Source organism: the organism of the source record quoted next, unplaced genomic scaffold (genome assembly GCF_019419815.1).
Source record: "Pyrus x bretschneideri cultivar Hongxiangsu unplaced genomic scaffold, Pyrus_bretschneideri_v1 Contig23, whole genome shotgun sequence".
Lineage (NCBI taxonomy): Eukaryota > Viridiplantae > Streptophyta > Magnoliopsida > Rosales > Rosaceae > Pyrus > Pyrus x bretschneideri.
In genome coordinates, this window is record NW_025999535.1 from 1,151,046 (window position 1) to 1,169,606 (window position 18,561).

Genomic DNA, 18,561 nt, shown 5'->3' on the forward strand with positions numbered 1-18,561 from the left:
GTTTTCAGTTAATACAACGAGGATGACATAAAACCAAAGCCTCGTCGGAAACAGACATAAAGTAGACAAAAGTCAAACCCCGAGTGAAATAATATAAAGAATTACACAAGGCCACGCAAAAGAAGATTAAGATAGTGAGTAAAATCTTACTTTATTTGAAATAACAATATGACAGATGACTCCAATTTCACAACATAACTTTAACTTGTACTCATCACTCTGAAATAAACTCGATTTGATGCTCTTTGTTTCTCTCTTCACCTGATTGACACTCTCAGATCTCTATCTCCTTGCGTGGTGACGAGAAGAGGCTTCGAGGCAGTATCATCGCTAGGCTTATCGGGAGTGTCATCCTTAGGCTTAGTGGGAGTATCATTGAAGCAACCACAGCAGCACAAGATCCTGCAATACCACCGACAGCAACACACTTCAGATTTGATTTCGTAACTTATGCTCTATAAAAAAGAATGATAATTAGAAATAAAAATATAAAGGGGTTGTTGGTCACAGATCATAATTACCAAGAACTCCAAGTAGCACTACCGTCAACTCCTGCACCGCCGCTAGATTCTCCTGCGACATTGACACGTGCTCTTCCGCCGCCTCCAGGTCCTCCTCCTCTGCCTACAGGCCCTCCTCCTCAACCTACAGGCCCTCCTCCCCCACCGCCACCTCCACCACCACCACCACCTCCACTGCCTCCACCGCCTCCACCCCCTCCTCCACCACCGCCTCCTCCACTGCCGCCAGGTGCCATCACTAACCCTTTAAACAAGTGAGAGTAGCAAATGCCAAGCCAAAAAGAAGACAACTTAATTTCAATCGGACTTTGGAGATGTTGCTCTGAGTCTGATCCCAATAAGAATATATAGAAATCTCAATAAGTTGAGTTTGATTACTCCCACTTAGTCAATTAGTCCCACTTGTTTTAAGGTCTTTTTATATTTCATTCTATATCATAACTAATTGATTTGTTGCAAGACTTGCATGTGGCATGCGTTCTGTACTTTCAAAATTTCTTTATCCTTTCTTTTATCAATAGGAGGTTCCGAGAAGAATTCGAACTTGAGAACTTTTCAATACTGAAAAGAAAATTAGCATATATCGTGTTTGTCTGTCTTCTATTTCCAATTTAACACAGTTGAAATCTCATTTTGGCGACACTGGTTTTAAGCAATAGGTAGCCGCTGTTTGTTACTCTCAAGCTTCAAGTTCTCCCATTTAGTACCTAGTTGCAATATATGATTCTCACTACTAGAATTTTGGCTAAAAGACACCTTTTTCATTGGTGTCTATTATAAAGAGTGGACACTCACATTGGTGACAAACCTCAATTGCCACCAAACAGCCACTAAATAAGCGTACATGTCCTATGTAGAGGCGTCTATTGTTACAAGCACCACCAATATTGCATTGGTGTGTATATGAATAGTACAACATTTTTATATTTTATAGTTATTTCTAAAATTCAAAATATCTCATTCTCCCTCTTATCAGTGGCTAGATTTGAAACTAACATTGGTGCCAGTCATACTCATACGCACACCAATCCTATGTGTCGATCTATATTAGGATCAGTGGCTTTGAAGATATACGCACCAAAGTGGGTGTTAATTACAACATACAACTATCCAAATGGTTATATTTTGAATTGTATTACATGCATTTTAGTAATAGCTCTGTACTATATTAAAACACATGTTCTTAATATAAAATTCACATGAAATTTAAATTTGCAAAAGGATTCACATTTTCAACCAACCACACTTTATATACAATAGATTTATAAATAACAAGGTTTGTGCTACATAAGAAAGCATATTACATTCAACGATATTGTCCAACACAACCAAGTACCCAAGGGTGATGATGGTGCATTTTATCCCACCTATGTGGCTATGCACATCCAATGCACATCAACCTGATAACTAACAAAATCCACCCAATTGGTTATATGCCTTCCCTATGGCATTTCTAGTATATACATGAAGTAAAATTCACAAAAAGGATCATAGTTAACATTTCACTTACTGATGCCAGTAACATTCATCATGCATGGATGATACCCAATCTCATCATCCATGCCAATATTCTGCACCACAACAAAACCTTCCAAATCAGTTCGTAGTTCAATTCTAATGAGACAAACTTGAATCACATCAACTCCATTTGGTCCTATCATGTCTCCATCAGCATTCTTCAACACGAACATAATTTCAGCCCTCATTTCACGCTTCATGGTCTCCACTTTCAAGTCCAGCCGTCTCTTGTGTGCCACCATTGAATCAATATGCTTTTTCCTCAATTGTGCAAGCACCTCTCTCACTTGCCTCCATCCTAAGTCTCTCAATTACAAAATTAGCAGCTTTTCTTAGCTCCTCATATGATGCTCTAAGTGCTTCAACCTCTCTAGAAATTCCCTTTTTCTCAGTTATGATATTTGACACATCAGACCACACAACACATGTCCCAAACCCTCTAACACGGTTGCTTCTCTCAGGCCCCAATACATTAGCATACACAATATGGCGAACCTCATCAGTTACGATCTCATTCCTATCCTCATACAGTTTCAGCTTTCTATTGAAATCACCCTGCAATTATCTGACAAGATTAATTACTAATGTATATGCACTCTATATAAATTTGTAATTCTATTAAATCAACAATATTCCAACCATGTTTCACAATAATACTAGTAATATGAGTGATTGTTCTGTTCTTTGGGCTACAGTGCATACCAATAAACTCATATGCATGGGAACTCTTTCATTACTCCACTGTATTAACTAATGCAAGCTTCCGGTGGCTTATGCTCTTTGTTTCATTGACATTAAATAGCAATTAATCTAAACCACTATCATTTAGAATCCACAAACCTTTTATATATCTCACATACATATAAATAGTAGCAACTGGTAGTTGATGGCATACTTACAATTATTTCAATTGATCGAGCATCCACCGGTTCCCCACTCTTGCGAGTATGTGTTAGCGTAAAGAATGTAATGCAATTTGGTTTGCTTCCATTAACTTGTTCCTGTAAACATAAAATGTCAAACAACTAATTTACACATTATTTCATATCTTAACATCAACATTCACCTTCATTCCATTTGCACTAACATGTATTTAAGTTAACATAACACAAAACAACTGGAAGAGCCTTACATATTCGTGTCTGATTTACGCGAAAGTCTTGGTTCCAGTCGTGTGATTTATTTTTAGCGCCTTTCTTTTGTTTCTAGATGATGTAGCACGCTTCTGCATATGTCAAGTTTATCATTCATTAGTTAGGCTATGTTGAAGGAAATTAATCCTAATTTCCAATACATATAATCCAAACATTTATAAACCTTCATTATATCATAACTAAATCAAGCATATATGGTGTATAAAAAAGGAAGAAATTTGTTGATTGTGTGTTGTACCTGAGCATCTATAGTATTCCATAGCTGAACTAACAATTTCCATTGGCCTTGGTTGACATGGCGATCATGACAATGGAAACTCTCCGCTAATGGTGAGTGCAGAAATGAAGTATAGTATGCCTTATTAAGACTTGCCTTGTAATGCACGATCCATGTTTGAAGCCTTGTAGAAATTCCTCCAATCAACTATATTAATTGGAAAATATGATGATTAAGATAGCATTCCTAAGAACCTAGAAAATCTTGCAATAGTATGAGGAGGCTCTACCGGATGCCCTTTGTCATTAAATTTCATCAGCTCCTTTGTACCATTGGGTGCTCATCATGGCCTATTTATTCCCCTAGGACCCTGTGCTCTACAGGTCATAAGATGACGTTCATCCACGACCCCTTCGACATTATTTGGAACCATTAAACGATCTATGTGGTCATGTTCCATTAGGTTGAATGTCGGTGGTTAAGTTTTGATGCCATCGTCAACCGGCATTGATGCAAGTGAGTTATTGTTCCTGAACCACATTAGCTTGGTCAACTACCTTTCATGTAAACACAAGACAAGTGTGTTAAATTAACATATGTAAACAAAAGCATTTCTATTTAATTCTACAATTAATTTTCTGGTAAGAAGAGAAGTGTAGTAGATACCTCCTGCAATTGCTTCAATGAAACCTCTCTGCCCTCAGATATTTTCTTGTTTGAGTTGATCGCTTGATGCAATTAAACAAGATAAGTGTATAAAGTGATAGCTATAAAGACATACACATTTAATTTTTGAAATCCAATCTTTAAATTTTTGTAGAAAGTTAAGGCGAGCGGGAAGTCCTCCCGCCTAGTAATCCCGCTCAACCATTAATTAAATGATATACCCTTATGGAGGTAAGCCCCTAGCCACACAAAATAGCCAGGTGTTTCTATTACCAAATAAAAAAATTGGCTAGCGGTTAATAATTTGGCAGTCTATAATTCGGCATATTTGGAATTCATGGTTGATAAGATTGGCATATACATTGTGTGGTCAAAGTTCAATGATTTTGTAAGGAGACTCCCATTAGAGACTATTAATTGCTGAAACCCAAATTAAATTTTTTGACAATAAGTAGGTGTGAACTTAAAAGTGCCATGCCCTCCATTATAATTTCAATTATAAATATCAAATGAAGAGTTTTTGCGACTTATACTAGTTTCAAAAACTCTCTAAATCACAGTATCACACCTAATCACCAATGGCCCCTTTATTCCCAAACGCTCGCAGACAGTTGTTTCGTAACCCAAATGAACCCCTTGTTCCTACGGTTGATCATGAAGTTATTGGTCCTATGATTCCTGCCCCAACCAATAAAATTGCAACCCTGGTTGCCACCCAGGAAAACGTTGTCCCTGTACTCACTGCCAATCATGAACATCAACGATTAGCGTAGTAATTAATGGGTTGTTCTTAAAAATTAGTTCTAATAAATGAGACACAATTGCACAAGCATGTTCTCATGTACAAATTATACTTGGAACACGCATACATGGACAAAGATCGTCATGTTATCGTGTTTTGTTTTCACACTGCAGCGACAACTGTTGGTAAATCTGTAAATATATACAAATTAATACATGAAACTTGGATAAAGACGTAGCGCGACTGTTAATTAATTTCTCATTTGTTAATTTCAGACATTTTCATCTCCTGTTTGTTGGTATGGATGTCTGGACAATGAAAAAGTTGGACACTTGTAAGCAAAAGGTATGTATTTACAGTCGACTTGTTAGAGGGGACCTCGTTCCACTGTTCATGGACTGTTAAGGGTTAAGCTTTAGGCCGCACAGTATATGTTTACACAATCCTATTTCTATCCGCTCAATAAAACTAGATATATATGTATAACTTGGGGACCTTGGGGTCAATTCGATTCAATATTACTTGGCCAGGTTCTTTTTGGGTTCTCTACCAGCAACATTAATTGGTTTTAAACAGATTGGTTACGTAGAGGACAGCACCACCGGAGGTTGAAGATCCTCCTCTCCTGCGCCTCCTCGTCCTGCAACTGCGCGCTTAATGTATGGCCTATTGGTAATGGCGTTTGATCTTTTGCTGATTATTTGGCTCTTGAACTCATTGACATAACTCAAACAGCTATGTGTTCTAAAAATCCCCATTTTGCGCCGTCTAGGTGCTAGGCGGCTGGCCATTGCTCCGATTAATACCTAGGCGTTTGGAAATTAAGAAATGGCGTCTAGACTTGCTGAGGCGCCCGCCTGGACCGTCCAGGCACCCACCTATCCCGCTCAGACTCACCTAGGCACCAACCTAGGTTGCGACTCACTTAGACAGAAATAGATAACTTTCATTTTGCATTTTATTTTATTTTCAATAAATTGTAAAAGACTTGTTAAATACTTAAATGAACACACTTTATATGCTTGTTCCCATGTTTTGACTATGTTTCAATACTTCATAATATTTATGTTAATTGATTTTGTAGTTTATGATGGAATTGTACATATTTTAAGTATAAACAGACACTTATTTACACGAAATATAATAGATATTCTTAAATTAGCCTAGGTGTCTGCCTAGCCGCCTGGGCGTTAGGCCCCAACTACTGCCCGACTAGCACTTAGCGTCGTTTATAACATTGACTATGTGTTAATTGTGATGAGGAATGGTGATGAGTTGTTGTCGTGGTAGGATGATCCGGGCACTGTCCCATGGGATTTAGGCAAGATGATACCTCGCTAACGACGTTAGCGAGATCCAAATTCCGGTAGCATTCCGGCCCACCTCGCTAACGAGAGCTAGTTTTGTGATGACTATTGGAAAATGTTTTATGATGGTTTCATGAGTCCTGCCAGCCATAGAATAATATTTATAACTTGTAGGCACTAGGCACTGCTAGCTCCCTCTGAACCCCATCGATCAGAAGAGGCAAAATGCTTTGTAAAATGACACTTCTAACAGCGTTTGATGGACAACTTAAACATTCTTCTCAGCACTTGAAATTTCAATAAAAATCATGCGCTTGTAGCAAAACGTTATGAGCAGAGCGCTTTCTACATGAGCATCTCTAACAAGTCGTTGAACTCCTTTCTATCTCACAATTCCTTTGACATAAAGGTTGGCAGATTTTGTAGTATGCTTGTAGTTGGAATTTTTTTTCTCAATATAAAACACTCATGTCAATAAAATGATTTGAATCCGTTATTTTATTGGAAAAAGAAATTGGAAAAAATGCAAACGGACTTCTGAATTTGATGAGAAAAAGAACGATATTCTTTCTTAAGAGGATTACTCAGTCAGTACATCATCAATTTGGAAGAGATTAAAGAACAAGATTATTCAAAGGAATAGTTTTAACAAAATGATTCAGAATTCACACTCTGTACCCTGGTCAATGAATAAAGTAACACAGTTCTAAAAATAAACAGTGTAGTGGTAAAACAAATTGGCATCACAAGATTCAGTAGGGAGGAGGTCCTCCGGGAGGACCATATCCACCATGAGGACCGCCGCCGAAGCATTCATGCAGCAAACCGCAGCAGCACAAGAAGTAGAAGCTGCAATATTCCAGTTTCCCCAGCAATAACAAGAAGTAAACACTTCAGATTTCAATTCATTACCTTCGAATATTTAAGGGAAGCGATTTTTAACACTCCTCTTTTATCTAAACTCCAAAACTGAATATTTAGAACTTTTTTATGCATTCGCAAGTAGAGTTCAGGATGCTAGTTGAGAAGTATTAAAATCGCTGAAACGACAAACTTTGCAAGCAGTGTCAAAATAACAAATCATATAAACATCAGAATGGCGCATAAGAATAATGATCAGAAACAAAAATGCTATAAGGGTGTGTTCAGAAATCGTAATTACCAAGAAGATATCATGCTGCATAATCCATCAGCAAACCCTCCAAAAAAGCCAGGTCCTCCTCCCATGAAACCAGGGCCCCAAGGACCTCCCATGCCAAAGCCCCAGCCACCAGGTCCCCCAGGCCAGGGTCCCCATCCACCAGGTCCCCCAGGCCCTGGCCCCCATCCGCCAGGTCCCCCAGGTCCAGGGCCGCCCCATCCACCAGGTCCCCCAGGTCCAGGGCCACCCCATCCACCAGGTCCTCCAGGTCCAGGGCCTCCCCATCCACCACCGCCTGGGCCTCCCCAGCCACCACCTCCAGGACCACCACCGCCCGGTCCTCCCCCACCAGGTCCTCCAGGATCCATCACTAGCCCTCTATCTCACAATTTAACAGCCGCAGCCACCACCCAGTCGAGGCAACAATAGTAAGACTGCCTAGATGTAGCTGATCCGAATAGAGAATAGAATATCAAAGCTAACTAAACAAGTTTTCAGTTGCCTGTATGTAAACAAAATCAACGTGAGAAGTGGGAAATGGGAACAGATGCAGGCAGGCAGTCTGAGAGAATACTTACCGTAGAAGTCAAAGCATATTCGAAGTTCATGTACAGACTCTTCTAATAACTATTACCACCAAGCCTGCAAGTCAAACCACACAATCTGTCTACCTACTATTCTAACTTGCATCACTGATCTGCTTACAATTTACAATTAGGTCATGAAGTCAATAATATTAAAAATTCCCCTATAGAACCAGTTGTAATTTCCCAATTTGATCAAAGTTCAGCTAAACAAATGACCAATCTGCATGACAGGTCCATGAACTAGAGTCAGAGACATAGATTCGATACAAGTCTCATAGGGATCATAATCTGGATATCCTCCACCAATCCCCGGATAAAAAGAACCATTTGTGAAATAACTCCGATGAGAAGAAAAAACAAAGGCGTTAGGAGACCCTCCTAGCCCAACCCTAGACACTCTAAGATCCTTTTTCAAACTTGCTCCCATTTCGAGTCAAGAGATAGATAAGAATTAGTGGTATCCGATCGTTGTCACATTGTGTTGCCAATAAATATGTTACTGACAACAATGAAAAGGGTGAATTCACATCATGCACGGTTTGCAAGCTCTAATGAAGCTAGCAATAAATTAGAATCCATCCAGTGAAACCTAAGCATAATGAAATCAACACATTGATCTCCTTGCAATAAATTTTAACTTTTACACACTTTTAGTAGCAAACCGTAAACAACTCTTTTTAACAACTGATATTTTTGGCCACAAAGAATTAGTGGGATTGGATCACTCCCCGACTTTGAGATCAGTTCTTGATGAGTTGAAAATTTTAAGTGTGACAGCCGCTTGGTGTCACCCATCCACTCACTAGTTACAAGAATGAAAAGGGCGAACTTGCATCTAATCCAAGTCCAAGTGTTACTTACAGCAATGAAAAGGGTGAACTCGCATTGTGTGCGAATCGGACGCTCCAATGAAGCTGAACGAATAGGAACACCAGTTCTGAAAAACCTCTCGCATATCATCTCCCCTGTAACCCAAACACCAAACCCTAACTAAAGCTCCTCTAACCACCAGCCTCTTGTTACGGCTAGGTGTAGGAGGTGTAAAACTTTAGAACTCTCAGGTTTCCAGCTCAGAACGTGCATACCCATCAACTGATGGGTTGCGTGTATTTATAATAATTTTGAGATTACATCAGGGGTTTATCAACCCTATTTAGACGGCAATTTTTGAATTTGAATAATACAACATCTGTGAAATCAAACTTTCAAACATTTAAAAATAATCTAAAACTGTTAGAAATAGCATCCTAGTTGGAGTCTAGATATGATTGTAATCCTAATTATAGGTGTATTCCTATCTTGTAGGGATAGTACCTTGTTGTGCAAGGAATGTAATTGTATATATTTTCTTTTCTTCACGTATCAATGATATACTTTTAGCCACACATTCTTTTTCTACATGGTATTAGAGCAGGTTGCAAACCCTAGCTTTTTTTTCTCAACCACAAATTTTTTTTTCGGTAGTCATCCCTGCCGTTTCTCCTTTTATCATGGGAGACTCTTCTTCCGATGGTAGCACCAACCCTTTTTATCTTCACCATTCCGACCATCCCAATCTTGTTCTTGTCTCCAAGAAGTTAAACGGAGATAACTACACGACCTGGGCACGCGGGATGCACATCTCCTTAAGTGCCAAGAATAAACTTGGTTTTATCACAGGTGATATTGAAGAACCCTCACCTTCCGAGGACCCTGATGCTCACGCCTCTTGGAGGCGCTGTAATGATATGATCCTTTCATGGATCCTTCATTCCCTGGAGCCCGACCTTGCCAAATCAGTTCTTTTTTCCACCACCGCTAAGGCTGTTTGGGACGATCTTCATGAACGTTTTTCCCAGTCTAATGCTCCCAGTATCTTCCACCTGAATCGTGAAATTGCCACCATCTCCCAAGGGTCCTCCTCGGTCTCAACATATTTCACTCGCCTAAAAGGTCTTTGGGACGAGCTCGCCTCCTATAGTGATGCATGTTCTTGTTCTTGTGGCACCAAACATGATCGCCAACAACTTATGCAGTTTCTTATGGGTCTCAATGAATCGTTTGCCGCCGTTCGGGACCAAATTCTTCTAATGAATCCTTTGCCCACAGTCCGCCAAGCTTGTTCCTCTGTTTCTCAAGCCGAAAAACAACGTGCCCTTGGTTTTTCACGTACTGCCGAGCCTCCTGCTGCCATGGTGGTGCGTAGCTCTCCTCGGTCTTCGTCCGATCGGCCTCCTCTACATTGCACCTATTGCGGTTATGACTTCCACACTCGTGATACTTGCCACAAGCTTCATGGGTATCCAGTAGGACATCCTCTTCATGGTCAGCCATGGAGACCTCCCCGCCGATCCTCCACTTCCGCAGGTTCTGCCCGCAGCAGCGTTGCTGCTCCATCTGCTCGCAGCAATAATGCTGCCTCTCGGCCCATCCGCAGCTCCGCAAGCCTCTCACGTCCTGGCCCATCTGCTAATCACCCACATCAGCCCATTTTGGATGATCTACTTCTACACTCTGGCCCACCAGCCCATCACACGCCGTAACCCACTTTGCATGACCTGCAGGTTGCCATGCCCCATCTTTCTGCCGAACAGCATCATTGTCTCCTTGCTGCCCTCAATGACAACACAGCACCTACTCCTCAGGCTCATGTCGTTTCCCGTGATCACTTTGCCACAGGTTTGTTACCCGTGGCTTCTCGTCATGGTCAATGGATCATTGACAGTGGCGCCACGAATCATATCACTTCCTCCGCTTCATGTTTGGTTAATACTTCTGCTTCGCACCTGCCACCTGTTTCTTTGCCTAGCGGTGACACTGCTCCAATTACTTTAACTAGCACTCTTTGTTTAAATTCTTCGATTGACTTGGAAGATGTTTTATGTGTCCTTAATTTTAAAGTGGACCTTTTATCGGTTGGTAAGCTTACAGATGGATTATCGTGTTCCGTAACCTTTTTTCCTTCTTGGTGTGTTTTGCAGGACTTGGTTTCGAAGGCGATGATTGGTGTGGGTAAGCGACGTGGTGACCTTTATTACCTCGTGGCCCTTACCTCCTCACTTCCCACCCGTCCACCTCTATGCAACCTCATCACCATCCCATCCTCATTATGGCATCGACGTCTTGGTCACCTTTCTCCTAGCCGTTTGCAAGCTTTAGCCTCTAATTTCCTTAATTGTTCATTTGATTCTAGTCATGTTTGTGATGTTTGTCCTTTGGCCAAACAAACTCGTCAACCTTTTGCTTTAAGTTCAATTTCTACAACTTTTCCTTTTGATTTAATTCATTGTGATATTTGGGGTCCGAATCGTCAATCTTCCCTTACTGGTGCTCATTATTTTTTGACTATTGTGGATGATTTTTCCCGCTTTACGTGGGTCTTTCTCATGACGCACAAATCTGATACTCAACAACTAATCAAATCATTTTTTGCCTATGTTAATACCCAATTTCACACTCAAATTCGCAGCATTCATACCGATAATGGAGGAGAATTTGTTTCTCTTCGCAATTTTTTTTCTGATCATGGGGTTCTTTTTCAAACTTCTTGTGTTTACACTCGCAACAAAATGGCGTTGTTGAACACAAACATAGGCACCTTCTTGAAACCGCTCGCTCCCTTCGCTTTCAATCACACCTTTCCCTCAAATTTTGGGGTGAATGTGTTCTTACCGCTGCTTATACCATCAATCGTCTCCCTACCCGACTTTTACATAATAAATCTCCTTTTGAGGTCCTCCATACTACAACCCCATCCTATGACCATTTTCGCGTCTTCGGTTGCCTTGCTTATGCCACCTCTATCCATCCTACCACAAAATTTTCCCCTAGGGCCCAACGATGCGCTTTCATTGGTTACCCTCATGGCCAAAAAGCATACAAATTATATGACTTAGACACTCATCGCACCTTCACCAGTCGAGATGTTATTTTCCATGAAGATTCCTTCCCTTTTGCTGCCACGTCCCCACCTACCCAATCCCCCACACCTTCTCTGCCAATTCCACCTTCCCCGGACTTTCCCTATCCCCTTTCTCCTGGCCCCACGTCCCCTTCACCTCCTCCTACCATACCCATTCCCCTACCTCATGTAACCGACACCACATCACCTCTTCCCCCCTCCACTTCTATGCCACCCACTTCTCCCATTTTAGTCCCGGCCCCACCTGTCCCTTCCTCCACCGACACTTACCCCTCTTCTCCTAACCTCCCCACGGCCCCTCTTAATCCCTCCTCACCCACGGCACCTCCACCTTCTTTACCAGCCACCCGCACCTCATCTCGCACTCACCATCCCCCGTCCTATTTAAAAGACTATGTTTGCTCGCAAGTGATTTTGCCTCCACACCCATCGTCTTCGCAGCCCAGTTCTGTTAAAAGTACGTGATATCCACTTTGTAATTTTATTCTTACCACCGTTTCTCTCCCAATCATCTTTCATATATTTACGCTGTCAGTCGGAGTTTGGAGCCATCTTCTTTTGCAGAGGCTGCTCGTGATCCTAATTGGCATCGTGCCATGAATGAGGAGCTTGAGACTTTACATGCCAACGGTACTTGGACATTGACTCCCTTACCTCCTGGAAAAGTTCCTATTGATTGTAAGTGGGTGTACAAACTAAAGCATAATTCTGATGGTTCTATTGAGCGTTAAAAAGCTCGCTTGGTGGCTAAGGGTTTCACTCAAGCCGCAGGTATTGATTATCATGACACTTTTTCTCCTACTGCCAAGATGATTACAGTGCGTTGCCTTCTTGCCCTTGCTGCTAGCCAGTCTTGGTCTCTCCATCAGCTTGATGTTAATAATGCTTTCTTGCATGGTGATTTGGATGAGGAAATTTACATGTCTCCTCCTCCTGGTCTTCGGCGACAGGGGGAGAATCTTGTGTGTCGCCTTCACAAGTCTCTTTATGGTCTCAAGCAGGCTTCTCGTCAATGGTTTGCCAAGTTCACTAGTACCATTCTTTCTGCCGGCTTTCAACAATCCAAAGCTGACTACTCACTGTTCACCAGAAAGTCCGGTACTTCTTTCACAGCCTTGCTCATTTATGTAGATGATATTGTGATTACAGGCAATGATGTTAGTGCCATCGATTCTCTGAAGTCTTTTCTTCGAGATCACTTTCGAATAAAAGATCTTGGTGATTTAAAATATTTTTTGGGTATTGAGGTTTCTCGATCTCAACGTGGGATTTATATTTCACAACAAAAGTATGCACTAGAGATCCTCAAGGATTATGGTTTTCTGGGAGCACGGCCGATTGCTTTCCCTATGGATGATACAAAATTATCTGATCAAGGAGAACTTCTCAAGGATCCTGAAAAGTATCGGCGGTTAATAGGACGGTTAATCTACCTCACCATCACTCGGCCGGATATCACATATTCTGTGCATGTTTTGAGTCGTTTTATGCATGAGCCACGTGTACCTCATATGGATGCTGCGCTTCGTGTTGTTCGTTATTTGAAGTCTACTCCGGGACAAGGTTTATTATTCCGTTCAGACAACCACACCAAGTTAGTTGCATTTTGTGACTCTGACTGGGCAGGTTGTCCTATCACTCGTCGTTCAACTTCTGGGTATTGTGTTTTCTTAGGCAATTCTTTGATTTCTTGGCGGACGAAGCGACAGAAAACTGTTTCACTTTCTTCAGCTGAGGCCGAATATAGGGCTATGGCCGGTGCTTGTTGTGAGTTAGTTTGGCTTCGGTATTTATTAAAGGACTTGAACATTCCTTTGGATGGTCCTTCTGCATTATTTTGCGATAATCAAGCAGCGTTACATATAGCCGCTAATCCTGTTTTTCATGAGCGGACTCGTCACATTGAGATGGATTGTCACTTTATACGAGATAAGATTGCGGATGGCACAGTCACAACCAAGTATGTTGGTACGGCACACCAGTTGGCAGATTTATTCACCAAGCCTCTCGGGAAGGACAAGTTTTCGACTATGTTGTGCAAGTTGGGAGTTCTTGACATCCACTCTCTAACTTGAGGGGGAGTGTTAGAAATAGCATCCTAGTTGGAGTCTAGATATGATTGTAATCCTAATTATAGGTGTATTCCTATCTTGTAGGGATAGTACCTTGTTGTGCAAGGAATGTAATTGTATATATTTTCTTTTCTTCACGTATCAATGATATACTTTTAGCCACACATTCTTTTTCTACAAAAACTATCAGAGTTATCCTTGGATAAGGACTGCATTCCTGAATAACAGACTTTAGAGTTTAAACATGAGCTGGATTCTTGATAACTCTGACTTGGTCTAACAGGAGGCAGCCCCCCTTCTTTCCCCCCTTCCTGCGGCTCCCCCTTTCCCATCTCTCTACTCACTATTTTGTGAGCAACCCTCCATGCTTAAATAGAGTTCCATTCTCAAAACCATCTCTATGTTATCTTTTGGGGATAGATTCATGGGTTTGAGTCAGGCTTTGGTTGTGGTGGGTCAAAATCATCTCCATGTTGACGTTCTAGTTGCTAAGTCGCTTCCTTGCTTCATATTCGAGTCCAATCCACCCTCCAAGGGCTATATCTGTTGCGAATCTAGCTTGATTCGTTGATGGTTGCACACACATGGCCATATATGATCGAATTGCCTTCATTGACCAATTATGTGAGAAATACACCCTGATTGAGTCGTGACTAGTGCATATCCAGTGGCGTTGCAAATGCTTGGGACCAGCGTGCCCTGCTACTTTGTTGTGGAGATAAGTCGACGGTGATTAATCAATTTGAGTCCACTCTCGACTCTGCAAAGTCATTTTAAGAACAAAACTCGGTAATATACGTTGTATACTCAAAACATTATGGATTTTAAATTCTTCAATTAGAGGAAAAAAGTTGAATTATTTTCTGTTGCTTTCTTGCAATTTCTCGGAAATCATACAGTCCCTTAAGATTTATAAAACAAGAGTTTGAAAGAAAGATGGGGCCTCAGATTTGCATATTGGCACATTCCCCATCCCAACGAACGACCCATATATGGGGAGGAAATATGAATCCACACACACACTGCGCATATACGTCGCCGTTGGTTATGGCCTTTATGCTTCTCATCATCTGCAGCGATCTATTGTTTGATCCAAAAATCTACTTCTGAAACCCTAATCGAACAAAATCGACGACTTTTCGTCGTCACAAAATTGGAAGCAAAAAATAAAAGATTGGATATTTACGAAATTCACAGAACCCGCAGAAATCGAAAACAGTTGGTAATCATAGAAGTTTGTTACATTTTGCCAGCCGGCACTTGATCCTGTGGTTAGTTATGGGTAGTGTCATTCACACGCCCACTTTTGATCTCAAACACATCTCTCAACTTTTAGGCATAACGTTATATTAAATGAATAAAAAAAATCAACGACAGAAAATAACAAAAATGTTTTATAGATAAAAATAAGTGAGTGAATAGCATTATCCGCTAGTTATATAAATAGGGCAGTAGCCTCCACCTTCTGCATCTAAGTCAAGGTTGAATCAGATCTTATCAACAGTGAGCGAACTCCGATTAGGGTTTTAATTACTCTAACACTGCCCTGGCAGAAGCTCTGGTGGTATATATCTGAGGACTGTCACTTTTTGTGCTTCCACTTTTACTCCTAAGCCGATCTCTTAGTATTAGAAAGTAATTAACAGTGAGTAAAGTTAGAATTTCATGTGTGAGGTGAATCGTAAACCCATTTCTCTCTATGATTTTTCTGTGCGACGTGCAGAATAATTTATTTGCTTAATTGTTGTGCTGTTGTACAATCATATTTATGCACTTTGGTGGAGCTTGATCCTCACCGATCTCTATCTCATCTAACATTTAATGATTTACCCCACTGCTATTATCGTCTGTAAAAAAAATTCCACTAACGAAAATTATCATTTGTACGCCCCAAAAGTTTAATCCTGAGACTGACTAACATTATAAATTGAATTTTGTAGTACCAATTAAATTCCTTTTATTATACTTTCCGCGCAAGTTATACTTTCCGCGCACTAGAACAGAATCAAGTCACTCATAGTTAACCATATTAAAACGTCCATAATTCTTTTGAATTTGAGAAAGGGAAGTGTTATTGGCGCTCCAAATATCTCATTCTACACTCCTCTCCTCACAAGTGTATTTTTCTTTCCTAATATATAAAGTTTGGAGTTTAGAATGAGATTTTTGCTAATAACAATTCCCTTGAAAAATAATAATAATATAATTAACTAAGTTATGTTGGCAATAACAACTAAAACAAAGGGTTCACAACATATTAAATGCAGAAAAAGCCCCAAAGAATCAAAATTTAAGAAAGGGAAGAAAAACCACATAATTATTCAGCTGCATGACAAAGCTAGAGAAATTGTTGTGCTTGAAATACTTGGGCAGGATGTCCCTCCAGAACTCGGGAACGTTCCAGACGATCGAAGAAGCTGTTGTTACTCGTTGCCGTTGCTCCAGGAGACGACGGCGCAGGTGGAGGGGTCATCCACCAATCGTAGTTTTGTTCAGAAACGGCGGCTGCCGAGTATTGGCTGAGTTGATCACCGACGCCGCGTCTTCGACTCCCTCCATAATCAGAGACCGTTTGTGGAGAGAGGAAAAAGAAGAAAGAACTCCCTCACTCCCCGTTTTTCTAGCAGGAGGCAGATTGTGTGTCTTCTGTTTGGGTGACCTTCTCATTCCTTCCTATTCTGTGCGATCACAGTTAAGCTACGTCAACATTTTATATTAATTTTTTAATAGAGATGATAAGACAAAAAGCAGTAGGAATATAAAATGTTAACGTGGCTTAACCGTAACGGCACAAATAGGAGGAGATAGGAAGGGCATTCAAACAAGAGTAGACAATCTGCCTCCTTTCCAGCACTCTCCTTTTCATTTTTATCTTTTTCCCCAAATTCGTCCTTTCTAGAATGGAAAGAGATCCTCTCCGGATCTCTTCCTCCAAAGTCCAGGAATCAAGTAATTCGGACCTTTAAAATTTGATTCAACGACTTAAAACAAAATAGTTAGTAAAAATTTGGGTAAATTACATTTTACCCCCTCAAGTTTGGGATCAATTTCAATTCCTTACAATATCTTTAAAACATTTCAATTTCATACATTTACTTATCATTTTATTTCAATTTCATATATCCGTTAGAAAATATGTTAAGTAAACCGTTAAATGATGATGTGTCAAATACGGAATCCACATTTGTGCTGACATGGCTACCAAATTTGTGCCACGTGGCAAAAAATAATTTTTTTTATGCATTTAAAATATTATAATAATTTACCCTATTAATAGAAATTAAAAATTAAAAAAAAATTAAAAAGAACCATCTTCTTCCTCGACCCCTTTCCCTTCTTTGCAACCCAAACACCCCATCCCCCATCCCACCCAAAAACCTAGCTGTTCACCTCCCCTCCCATCCAAAAAAACCCACCACAAACTTCTCTGACGCCGCCTCCACCATCTTCTCCCTCAGCAGAGCTCCGCCGCGCCCTTTGACCAAATTGAGATTTGGGTTGACCTCATCGGCCCCGTCAACCCAATTGTCAAGCTTGGTCCTCCGTGCACTTGGTAGTCAGGACTCCAACAATGTCCTTCAATTCACGGGATTTGAGGAGCTCGCCAAGTTTGGAGACCACGAAGGCTGCGGTGGAGCCAATGTCGAGGCCGAGGACCATTCATGATTTGACGTACTCAACGACCTTGTCGGCGGCAAGCTTCTTGAGGCATTGTGGGGGGAGATGAGAGATAGGGAGGAGGAAGCCATTAGAGAAGCAGAGGGAGAAGTGGGTCGGGGGTTGCAGATGTGAGAGGGAAGGAAGGGGATCTAGGTGTGCGTTTGGGTTTTGTTTTTTTTTTTTTTTTTTTTTAATAAATAGGGTTAATTATTATAATATTTTTAATGTATAAAAATTTTATTTTTTTTTGCCACGTGGCACAAATTTGGTAGTCATGTCAGCTCTTAACAAACCAATGGATGAAAAATGTAACGGATATATTATCTTGAAATAAAATAGTATGTGAGTTTTGAAAGTGAAATGTTAACCGAACTTCCTATTCCCTTCATGTAAAAATATATTGATGTATTAAGAAAAATAGAGTTTTAGAAACTACACAAAGTTAATTAAGATCCCCACGTATGAAATGGGCTATAGGGCCAAGATATGTGAGGGTTGTGGAGATGGGCAAGAAGAACAAACCCAAAAAATGTCACAAACTGGTCCCTAAAAATTGGCAAATTAAAAGCTTTGATATCAAGTATGCTTTTGGAAAGAGAAAGGAGAAGTGGTCCACTCCACTTTCATAGTTGGATCATTAAGTTAAGCTTTTTAGTTAAAATAGTTCCTCAGTTCAGTTTCTGACAAGAAATTCAATAGAACTGTTTCTTGAGCTCGTTTACTGTAAATTATTTTGGTCATTCCGTGAAAAACCAACGAGAATTGACAGATTTTTTAAGAAATTACTAAAATGACTTACGGTGGACAAATTTAGGGACACTTCGAGGATCAAAGTGAAAAGTTATGTCATTTTCATGATTATTTTAGCTATAAAAAGAAAACCCTTAGATTAATGCTAAAGGGGACATTGGTAGCTTAATCAATTCAACTAGATCAATCAGTTCATCAATTGATTAGGTTTAATTTGAAGATTCAAGATTTAGGACCACGACAGCTGGCAAGTTATTTTCAACCAAAAAGTGCAATTGGCCCATGACATAAACTTCTCAAAACCTACGGATGGAATTGATAACTC

At 40.5% G+C, this 18,561-nt stretch overlaps 2 protein-coding genes across 2 annotated transcripts; both read right to left on the bottom strand.

Moving 5' to 3' along the window:
- Positions 1-640: 640 nt before the first annotated feature.
- On the bottom strand, positions 641-2,281 carry LOC103967429 (alanine and glycine-rich protein-like). Its single transcript, XM_009380689.2, has 2 exons — positions 2,032-2,281; positions 641-765 (listed from the first exon to the last, which is right to left on the bottom strand). Exons 1-2 carry the CDS (start codon positions 2,279-2,281, stop codon positions 641-643), a joined length of 375 nt encoding a protein of 124 aa, XP_009378964.1.
- Positions 2,282-6,739: 4,458 nt separating this feature from the next.
- LOC125477978 (glycine-rich protein DOT1-like) lies at positions 6,740-8,201 on the bottom strand. Its single transcript, XM_048585555.1, has 3 exons — positions 7,845-8,201; positions 7,288-7,768; positions 6,740-6,974 (listed from the first exon to the last, which is right to left on the bottom strand). The coding sequence occupies exons 2-3, from the start codon at positions 7,632-7,634 to the stop codon at positions 6,878-6,880; spliced, it is 444 nt and encodes a 147-aa protein (XP_048441512.1). The 5' UTR covers positions 7,635-7,768; positions 7,845-8,201; the 3' UTR covers positions 6,740-6,877.
- Positions 8,202-18,561: the final 10,360 nt, after the last annotated feature.